This window comes from Rattus norvegicus, chromosome 8 (genome assembly GCF_036323735.1).
Source record: "Rattus norvegicus strain BN/NHsdMcwi chromosome 8, GRCr8, whole genome shotgun sequence".
Classification (NCBI taxonomy): Eukaryota; Metazoa; Chordata; class Mammalia; order Rodentia; family Muridae; genus Rattus; species Rattus norvegicus.
In genome coordinates, this window is record NC_086026.1 from 48796413 (window position 1) to 48808017 (window position 11605).

An 11605-nucleotide genomic window follows, 5' to 3' on the forward strand; every position below is an offset into this window, starting at 1 on the left:
ATGAAGACTAAGAAGCAAAGAGGAATAGTTTTCTGGTCCTGGCAAGAATTTTACTCTGTTTACTTTATTTTTAATCCATTTTTAAAAAATGTCCCCTCCATCATGTAAACTCCCTATGTTGGATGATAAGCCTTTGTCTAGCTAGTTAATTTTGAGGCTACTCCTGGGAGAAATACTTTTGGTTTCTTTAACAAGAAACTGAGTTTCAGGGATTATAAATTACCAGCGTTTAGTCCTATCAGTAGAAATCAAACCTTGAAAGTGGGTCTTCAGACCTACAGGCCAACTTCTATAAGTGAGAGATCGCTGTCTTAATCCTCAATTCATTGGAATTTGACTTCAGTCTTTTACAAAACCTACATTACCTCCATAATGGGAGAAAGTATATACTACTAACTTGTTATATTCTCCTATCTATGATGTCTACAAGAGTAGCTAGTGACGGGTAGCAAAAGCTAGCATAGAATTTCAAAAAATGACATTTGAGATTGTAAGACAAATTTTTCTTTTAAAATGTTTTATTATATTTCATTTAGTTATTTTATGTGTAAATGTGCATGTGTGACGGCACTGCCAGATGCAACACTCTTTTGGAAATCACATCACAATTTGAATAAGCTAGTTAATTTTTTCTATCATGTGGAACCTGAAAATTCATTCCAGGTCCTCAGGCCTGGTAGCAATATTCTTCGCCAACTGATCCACTACATTGGCCACAAATTATCTTTAAATATTGAAAAATAATCTCAGCCTGTAATATCTCATAGATTTTCCTTGTTGAGGATCCTACTGCTTCTGGGAATCAGATTTGTGCTGCTTTATAGGTAGGAGCACTGTGAGTCGTGGGTTGAATTGGACGCCACTGCTTGGATGTACTGCCAGTTCATGCTGCACTGCTCTGAATGGTTTGGAAAAGACTTTACATATGGACAGTAAATGATTCAGCCAAGTCTGAAACCACGGTTTTCCATCGTTTCCATTTTATGTGTTAGTTTTTAATCTTAAAAAATTAAGTAGTCTTGATGAACACCCAAGGGCATGTTATAAATTCTCTTATTTAAAGTTAATGATGTTTGCGTGAATATCAAACCATACGTTTATAAGTTAGATGTCTTTTGTAACTGCAGATAGAACTTAAGTTCTCACAGACATTCAGACCTGAGCTATATTGTAGCTACAGAAAACCATTTCTTCCATTGAAGGAGTATATAGCATTTGCTAAACATCTCTAGAAATCAGAAATCCTTCAGGTCTCATTATTGCATGACCTTGTTTGGTCTAATAAAGGAGGAAGGGGGAGCACACTATAATACTATCCTTTTTTCAGGGATTAGAAACTAAACACATTAAAACACACACACACACACACACACGCACACGCACACGCACACACACACACACACACACACACACACACAAAGTCACTGACCAAGAGTTAACAAAGTCACTGACCAAGAGTTAACCCAGACAAAATTCTTAAAAATCATATGTTCTTTTATCTCTTTTCTCGTATGTCCTCCCCTCCCAGAAGATAGCAGTAGATTTTCTATCATTCTCAAAGTTATTTCATGAATGTTGTCATATTTAAACTTCACAGTGCTTGAAGCATGAGGATATATTCTCAATTAATCAAGAATAATCATTTAGTGGGTACCTGATGTACTAAAGACAATTCTAGGAACAACCCAAAGTTTCAAGTTTGCTTCCTTATCCATGTCACCTTGATTTCTGACTGCAAAATATTACCTTTATTTATTCTTAATTTTCTCACAGCATGAAGGTCGCTTGTCGCACCCCACCATTTTCTAGATCATGTGTTTACTAGGAATGTGTTCAAATACCAAATGCTTACATGAAAGCTATTTGTTGTGCATTAGACCCTTCATGTTTAATCGCAGCTGTTCTGAAACCACCAAGGAGGCTATGCAGAGAGATGCATAGCATGAGAGCCACCCAGTGGCCATGACCTCTTCTACAGTTAAGACCAAATACAAACTGGCCTCTTTGGAAATAGAGGATAATAGGAAACAAAAAAGAAAACTGACTTTCTTCCAACTAAAAACATAAAAGAACCTAAAACTGAAAAAGCTAGATAGAATAAGCTGCCTATGAACATGAACATGACAGTAGGGAAGTAAAACAATTAAATACTTCTAGGTGACTAATGAATTATGTCACATTAATCACCACATGAGAAAGAAACATGGTATAAGCCCAGAAACTATACACCTCATTATATATAATTCTGTACTACTGTATCTAAGGATACACACATTCTTATATATAATTTTATATCAATTCAGGTATTTTTACACTACACATTTTATAAATTTTGTTAAAAAAAATCCAATAACCAAAACTTTTTAAATTTTCCCCTTGAAAAAACTCCATTTTCTTCCCTTCATTCTTTACTCCAAGTTATTTTATGCAATATTTCCCAAGAAGGTTATAATTGGTTGTCAGCAATTATGAAAGCTATTATTGAATATATACCATATATCTATCATTTCATATATATATATATATATATATATACACATATATATTCTCTTATGCTTAGTGCTTCAGCAACCAAAAGCTAATTACTCTCCAGGAACATGGACTTAATTACTTAAAAATTTCTTGTGTATACATAGAAGGAATTGTTTTATGTACTAATATTTAGAATACCAATCTATCTATCCATTTGTATTAATTATAAAAAAGGAAAAATCAGAGAAATTATGCAGAAATTAATGTTGGTGTTTGAGACAGTTAAAATCAGGCAGTTTTCATATACTTTGCAAGTCCGAACTACGATCATAGAAGAAGAGCTCTAAATGGAAAACCATCATCTGTATTTGCATGATTCACAAGGACCTTTAAACGAGACTACTGAGGCAGACTACCAACCAACCAACCAACCAGCCAACCAACCAACCAACCAACCAACCAACCAACCAACCAACTAACTCCGGAAAAAATGTCTGACCCTCAGGATATCCCTATTCTCCCATTGATAGAAAACAGCACAGAGCAGGAGTGTGTTGCCAGCAGCTGGATGAGGGGAGACTCATCTATTGTTCTATTGTTCTGAGAAAGCTGTGATCCCCCACAACTTCACATCTGATAAACATGTGACCTGTTTGATGATCTCTTTGATGTTAAACATCACTCAATCAAACAATATGCAGTTGGTTAAAGATACATGTTTTTTTTTTTCTGTTTGAAACTAGTGGCTTGTTTTCTGAAGCAATCCTAACTTGGTGGGATAAATTTCATTTAGCTTGGTGTAGGTAATCAGGAAGGATTATCATACGTATACTTCACTAATCATAAAGTATTTCTAGCAAAATCCCTAATATTCAATTTTAACAACATCTGTTATGATTGGACATGTCTAATTAAACTAGCATTTAAATTTAATTGTCTTCTAAAACAATCTGTTAAATTTGTGTTTGTGTTTCTGTGCCCATGTGTGTGTGTGTGCGTGTGTGCGTGTGTGTGTCTGTGTGTGTGTGTGTGTGTGTGTGTGTGTGTGTGTGTTTTCCCATTGGAAGTATAAAGAGATGATAGGGATAGAGACGTTGACATTTTCCAGTTATAGAGAAATAATGGGCTAATTGGTTCACTCTCCTGTAATTCTCATAGACATGCTTTTTTCTTTCGTTAATCTTTGATTCATTAAGGCCATGTACTGCTTCCACTTTGCAGGGAATCCTTACCAAGGAGAATACCCTAACCAGGTATGTTTTATCTACATACACTCCTGCAGAATATCAATTGATAATCAAGCAATTTTTTTCCTTCGTGGTGTATCTAGTATTAAGTGCTGATTGGTATTGTTTCATAACCATGAACAGACCAAGATACTGACTTTAGAGTTTAGCACTAACATTGATTAGTATATTACTATTGAATTTATTATAATTACTTTGCTTTGCTATTTTCATGTTTAATTGACAGTTACTTCAACCAAGACCACCTCTGGAGATAATGAGGAATTACACACTACTCAATGAATTCATTCTCCTAGGAATACCCCAGACACAAGGACTGGAGACTCTACTCTTTGTGATGTTCCTATTCATATATTTCTTCACCTTGCTTGGAAATTCACTCATCTTTACGGCAATCATTTCTTCATCTACCCTTCACACACCTATGTATTTCTTCTTGGGACTTCTATCCATTTTTGACATGTTGTTCCCATCAGTAACATGTCCCAAGATGCTATTGTATCTTTCTGGTAGGAGCCCAGGAATCTCTTACAAAGGATGTGCTGCCCAGCTCTTCTTCTATCACCTTCTGGGTTCTACTGAAGGATGCCTCTATTCTGTGATGGCCTATGATCGTTATGTTGCAATCTGTCACCCACTGAGATACATGCTCATCATGAAACCTGGAGTGTGTGTGAGCTTGGTAATAATAGCTTGGTTAGTGGGCTGTCTTCACGCCACCATCTTGACCACTTTAACATTTCAATTAGTCTATTGTGCATCCAATCAAGTGGATTATTTCTTCTGTGACCTTCCTGCAGTTTTACCGCTGGCTTGTACTGACAACAAATTGGCCCAGAAGGTGGGTTCCATCAATGTTGGCTTTCTGGCTCTGATGCTTCTCTTCAGTGTTTGTGTCTCTTATGTACACATTGGGGTTGCCATTCTGAGAATCCGTTCAGCAGAGGGCAGGCAGAAAGCATTCTCCACTTGTAGTGCTCACCTCACTGCTATCCTCTGTGCCTATGGACCTGTAATCATCATTTACCTGCAGCGCACGCCAAATCCTCTGCTTGGGGCTGTGGTGCAGATATTAAATAATATTGTCTCACCCATGCTGAACTCTTTAATCTATTCTCTGAGGAATAAGGAAGTGAAGAGATCCTTGAGGAGAGTTTTCCAGAATATAATGTTTGGTGGTCAAAAATGAATTGTGGACTTAATAAGGGTATATAAGACTGTCTCTTAGCTTCTTTTTCCTGCAGCAGGCAGAACACATACCCTCAGCCAGACATTCATTAGTGAGAGACTTGAAATACTCAAACCTAAACAGGTTATCTCCATTAAATTCCTCCCCTCAGAGTTCAGGAAACCTGGAGGAAGAAGAGGCAGAAAGGGTGTTAGAGTCAGAAGGGACGGGCAACACCAGAGAAACAAGGGCTGCTAAATCAGTGTGAGCAAAAGTCATGTGAACTCACAGAGACTTAGGCAAATGGCCCACATGAGTCTATAACAGGTCGTATGCATGGACATTAGGGCTAATAGTTTCTTGTTTTCATGGGACTCCTAAATGTGTTAACCAGTGGGCCTCTGTTTTTTTGTGTCTTCTGTTGGGCTTCTTTCCTTGTGTTTATATGTTTCACCTAATTCTATAGTGTTTTATTGTATTAGATTTTATTTTATTTTATTATTTAAAAAATGACCTAACATTTTTTGCTACAATAAGATATTATACAGTCAAACAGTCTGCCCCAAATTACATTAATTTCCCTGTCAATTTAATTAAATTTGTCTTTTAGATTGCTTTGTTGTTTTGAGGAAATAGGAGTAGTTGTATTTTTGCACTCCTGGATATGAAGTCTTTAAAGAAAACAATTATCAAAACATGTAGAGATATTAAAGAACAACAAAACCTCAAAAAAAAACCCTCTCCATATACCTTGTCTCTTGGTATAAACCTTTAATTCCAATTTTTGAATAAATAAATAAATAAATAAATAAATAAATAAATAAGCAGGAAATGAAATATCTGAACACATGTGGTGTGCCTATAACACTTTCTATGTTCTTCTGACTCTATAATCCCTGAGTCGTCCTAAGTAAATCCATAGCCAACTACAGAGGTAACTAGCTCTGAATTCCAATTAAGGAATCCAAGAGCATAGGAAGCAACAACAGAGATATTTCTGACTTCCACAATCCTCAACACAGACATATATCCTGGATGACGATTGGAGACAATTGTGAATCTATTCATACCTTCTCAATGTCAAATCAATCTCATTTCATCCTCCGCTTTACTTAGGAGAAGGTTAATCTGCTTTTCTGCCTACAAACATGTCAGTTCTCCTGTTTATGAAGAAGAACATGAGCTACTTATTAGGCATGGTATTGTCTGATCACTGTGATGCTCTCTCACAACTATCTTCTCCATACATGTGTGCATCTCTCCTGTGAAGTAAATTTACCTTCTCTGTGAAAGAGTTCTCAGTATTGGAAACTTCAAATAACAGGCACAAAATCACACATGAATGAAGATTATGGACCTGAAACACATATCTTAGTTGACTAAAAGAATCCTGTTCCCAATGGCTCACCCCTTCAGGACCTGACCTTCATGATCACTGTGTTGCTTTAACACACTCCATATTTTTTCCAGAGAGCTTTTGATATTACAAACTTCCTCAGGAACCAACTTAAAAGTGCTGTGAGCAGGTCTTGGATACACGCGAACCTCATTGCTGATTCAATTTTCATCCATGTGTGTTTTTCTTCCTCCTCTAGCAAGAGCAGTTAGAATCTGAACTCCTGCAACAATCTATTGATAATTAAACCTGGACTGGACCAAGTCCTGTGCCTTCCTTCTTGGTATTGTGCTAGCAGCTTGATGCTGACACAAGTTAGAATCATAGTTTTTCTTTGTCTGTGTGTCTGTCTCTCTGCCTGACTGTTTTCAGAGCATGACTCTTTAGAATTTCTTCCTAGTTTGGGCATTTTTTAAAATCAATTACTCCAAGACAAACTCATATCAGCTCTGAAAACCTTGGCCTATAAAATAAAGATATTTGGGGAAGAATAGCCTTTGGGATCCCCATGAAAATCTCCAATCTACAGTCATGGCTTTGGGAAGTTTCAATATCAATATCTCATTGCTGGCCATCTCCCAGGGAAGTGCTGTCCTGGTAGCCAAGTACCTTCTCCAGGACATAACCAGATTATCACTAAATCAGTCTATTTTCCTTTTCCAGCTGGGTGAATCTATCACTTTACTTCCAAGTTGTGCTAAAAAGTTTTCAGAGGACAGTCTCTTTAGTCTCCAAATATATCTATGACTGTTCCTGACCCAGAATGCCTGTCATAAATGTCAGGAAATGAACTCCTAATGTTTCAAGATGGCATAAAGAACAGTACTCTAAAGCTATGGAGCATGCACTGGGACAATGGGGGGAGGTCAGGGTTGAGAAATTCTAAGATTTGACTTATTTATTTTATTACATCTAGGAAGTGCATCCTACTAAGGTCACTATTGAATATCTTTCCCCTGAGCATTAATTTTTTAATGACACTAGTCCACCTTAAAATTAGAACAGATAGTTCAGGTGGTTCTCTCACCAAGCCTTGTTGTCTTACTTTACACATAATAAAACTGGAAAGGAAAATCATTTCTCATTAAAATTTTAAGATTCAGAAAAGCAATGAAGATGAATGTTTATTGCTGTTACAAACAAATTTTCCAGCTATTATTTTCATATTGATTTTGAATATACTACCTCACCCCATGCCGAAGGCAATGAAGATAATGCCAACCTCATCAGCTTTGATGCAGTTTCTGGATGAGCCCCAGGTGGGTCTTTTAAAAATGCCTTGCAAAAGATCAATTCTTCTGGAAGTGGTGCCAAGAGTATCTGATCTCTCCAGGTTCATCTGACTAAAATTTAACACCAGATTATGCTTCTGGAACTAGACACAATCCTTTCCATGTTCCTTATGTATGGTGGCCATACACTTAATCATAACCATGTCACCTGGATACTGGTCAAAGATTTTCTATCATAATCAGCCAAGCCCCAGGTTATAGACATAGTTCTAGTAAGACATAGGTGCTCCTATTCTTAAATCTCACTGCCCGACTTGGCCTGAGTGTTGCCTTCTTAAACACAAATCTTATAGCCAAGCAGTTCACCCATCTTACTCTTTAGGGGCAAACCTTCCCATCCACTGTGGAATCCCATAATTGTCATGTGTTAGCTTGTTCAAATGTTTCTCTCACAAATCCTCATTGTCATACTTCTAACAAAGCTGAAAATAAAAATCTTGTCCATTTTTTTCAAAAAGAAGAAGGTGTGTTTATGGTTACTACAATTTTCATCTTGAATTTTAAATTGTACATTTATCCTGGCTTCTAGATTCAGTTTAATACACATATTTCCATCATAATTATATCTAATCCCCGGTAATTTGTTATAGCAATGAAAACATGGATAAGGAGATCATTCAAATTATGACTGATCTCATAATTTGGCACTGTGCCTCACCAAGTTTCCCAGGCTGAACTTCCATATCATCTGTCACTCAGGCAAGCCTAAATTTGTGATTGTATTACCTAAAACTCCTAAGAAACTGAAAATAGAGCCCCTGACTTTCAGCCCCCACTATTAAATTCTTCGAGTATGTTGACTTCCTTTCCATTATTCACAGCATCCATGCTAATGCCTCTGCTGGGAAACTACTTTGACCTTCTCCTCCATGTCTGTTGATAAAACATTTTCTGAGACAGCATTTCTCCCACCTTCAGAGAACCTCATCTCAGCATATAGGTCAGTATGTGACAAGTAGGATTTCAGAATTATCAGATTTTATAACATTTAATAACAGGTTAAGTATCCAAGAGGTGTGCTTGAGGTTTCAAGTGAACATTTTGAATAACATAGTCCATAAAAGTGTTTAGAAAAGATATTCAAATGACGCCCCCCCACACTCACACACAACATAATCAAACCAGTGAGTTAATGAGATGTTTTCTCAGTAAGACTCCTTCCTCTTGGGATTAACACCCAATGGAAAATCATGATTTAAATCTCTGGTGTTGTGAACTATTGCAGTTCCTGGAAGTAAACAGGAACAGGGACATGAAGCACTTCCATGTATGGTACCCTACTAGAAAGTGATTCAAACCAAGAGGAATTCTCAATTCCCACTTACAGACTGAAGGAAGGTGGGCTCCTCCCTTCTGCTGCAGGTAAGAAGACAGCACTCGGGTTGGGGATTTAGCTCAGTGGTAGAGCGCTTGCCTAGCAAGCGCAAGGCCCTGGGTTCGGTCCCCAGCTCCGGAAAAAAAAAAAAAGACAGCACTCAACAGTGCGATTATCTTAGGCTTTCTGTGGCTCAGCTATGCCTTTCACTTTTATCTTAGTGTTATCTTAGCCACAGTATAGTGAGGTTTGGACATATCTCTGTATCTTTGTGTGCGTGTGTGTGTGTGTGTGTGTGTGTGTGTGTGTGTGTGTGTGTGTCAGAGAGAATGAAGAGATAATCATAATAGATAAAGCACTGCAATCATGCAAGAACTGTCTAGAAAGATATCAGTCACTATGTTATTCTCAATTTTCCTCCATACAAGCCACAGGATAATCCCACATACAATCACAAAATCTCATTTTTTCCAAAACGAAGAGAGCACACACGCATAATAAAGAGTAACAAAAATTTAATAAAGTCATTCAACCTCAAGTTTCAGTGAGGTTCATATTTGGAGAATCAAATTATAATGTATATCCATTGCTGTTGTAATTATGTTCTAAATACTGTAAGCTCTGACTCTCATTACCCTCCATGCAATAATCTGGATGCCAGTAAGACGGAAAGGATGATTCAATAAGTTCTAGGATACTTTCAGAGGTGCATATGGTGCACTCTGATTATCCTCATGCTCAAACCCTAGCTTTTTTTTATCCTTTTCCACCCCTGCCTCCCCAATAATCACTCCAGCTTCTTTACTTGAATTTTTTTTCATTCTAGAGTCACAATGAAACACCTAGAATGATGACATAGGATCCTTTCTATACGAAGGGGAAGAGACCACACTAGTCTGGGAAGTTATTTTCTGGGTTAGGTTGTGAAGGACATCACCTGCAACTTCCCTGGAAATTACCTTCATGGGGAGCATCATCTACAATTAGGAACCTAACTGAAGAAAAATATCCCATCAACAGGAAAGATAGCTCTGACTAGAACGTCTCAAGGTAAATATCAGTCTCCTTTTCTCTTCTACCCCTGTTATTTGAACTCCTCTAATCCACACCCATAATGAATGTCACTAGGGATTTCTTTCCACAGATGCCCAGGAGCTGATCCATCCATAAACATGACAAACAACACTATGGTGACAGAATTTACTTTGTTGGGCATCCCCGAGACAGAGGGCCTGGAGAGTGTCCTGCTCTTCCTGTTCTCAACATTGTATGCCTGTGCCTTGCTGGGAAACTTGCTCCTTCTTACTGCAGTCACCTCCTCCCCACGACTCCACACTCCTATGTACTTTTTCTTGAGCAATCTCTCCATTTATGATATGGGTTTCTGTTCCACTACATCTCCAAAGATGTTGTCATACCTCTCAGGATGGGGTGGAGGGATCTCTTTCCAGGGATGTGTTGTCCAACACTTCTTCTATCATTGTATCGGTTGCATATTGTGCTTCCTATACACGGTGATGGCCTATGACTGCTTTGTTGCCATATGCTTCCCTTTGAGATACACAATCATCATGAACCACAGAGTATGCTGTGCCTTGGCCACAGGGACCTGGATGAGTGGCTGTGTGCATTCCACTATCCTAACTTCCCTCACTTTCCAGTTGCCTTACTGTGGCCCCAGCAAAGTGGGCTATTATTTCTGTGACATGCCTGCAGTGTTACTGCTAGCCTGTGAAGACTCCTCTCTAGCACAGAGGGTAGGTTTCACAAACGTTGGTCTTTTATCTCTCATTTGTTTCTTTCTCATTGTTGTGTCCTACACTCGAATCGGGATCTCCATCTCAAAAATCCGCTCAACAGAAGGCAGGCAGAGAGCGTTCTCTACCTGCAGTGCCCACCTCACAGCCATCATGTGTGTCTATGGACCAGTCATTGTCATCTACCTGCAGCCCAATCCCAGCCCATTACTTAGTGCAATAATTCAGATTTTCAACAATCTTGTGACACCCACCATCAACCCATTGATCTACAGCCTGAGGAATAAGGATGTGAAAGCAGCCCTAAGGCATGTATTTCTTAAGAGATGTCTCAGCCTGGAAGTAAATGAAAACATCTAAATGTTTGCTTAACAAAATAGGAATTACTCTGCAAAATCTACTTACATCTACAACTTATTTCATAGGACCAATGGCATATCTAACTTCCACGGCATATTGCAATAAAGTGTACATTGCATCAATTTACCACTTTATTTACTCTTTGAAATACATATTTGTTTCATATTTCCCTACATTTTATAATGAAAAATAAAGGATAAAATCTCTTAGTAGATCCTGTATTGGTTTTTATTTTGTCTGTATTCTCTCCAAGCAACACCATTCCTCAAGTATTTCCTTGCCATTTGACTCTTCAAAGGAGCTAAGAGACTCATTTATTCTCTCAAATAGACTGTCTCAGAATTCTTTATTCAAAAAGGATCTGTAAATCTTTAAAGAAGGATCCGTGACTCAGATAGCATGCAGAGACCAAGAGTGTTTAATCTGCAGTAACAAGCAGCATGCAGAGGTCAACCATTCTTCCAAATGGAGACGAAAGACAAGGGCATGTAGTCCTTCTTGTAGGAACCAGGGAAAGTCTCTAGAAAGATTAGGTAATCTCTAATGTTATTGGTAGGGGGCAAAGTGATAACATTAATATAATTTTGGCTACTCTATT

At 37.9% G+C, this 11605-nt stretch overlaps 2 protein-coding genes across 3 annotated transcripts; both read left to right on the top strand.

Moving 5' to 3' along the window:
- Positions 1-3975: 3975 nt before the first annotated feature.
- Positions 3976-4908, top strand: Or10n1 (olfactory receptor family 10 subfamily N member 1). The gene has a single exon (NM_001000795.1). The coding sequence runs from the start codon at positions 3976-3978 to the stop codon at positions 4906-4908; it is 933 nt and encodes a 310-aa protein (NP_001000795.1).
- A 2729-nt stretch (positions 4909-7637) lies between these two features.
- Or10d4b (olfactory receptor family 10 subfamily D member 4B) lies at positions 7638-11172 on the top strand. Of its 2 annotated transcripts, XM_039081027.2 has the most exons (2): positions 7638-8515; positions 9717-11172. In XM_039081027.2, the coding sequence occupies exon 2, from the start codon at positions 10009-10011 to the stop codon at positions 11005-11007; it is 999 nt and encodes a 332-aa protein (XP_038936955.1). In that variant the 5' UTR covers positions 7638-8515; positions 9717-10008; the 3' UTR covers positions 11008-11172. The 2 variants fall into 2 exon arrangements, with proteins under 2 accessions (XP_038936955.1, NP_001000466.1); NM_001000466.1 differs by lacking the exon at positions 7638-8515 and having other exon boundaries at positions 10063-11007.
- Positions 11173-11605: the final 433 nt, after the last annotated feature.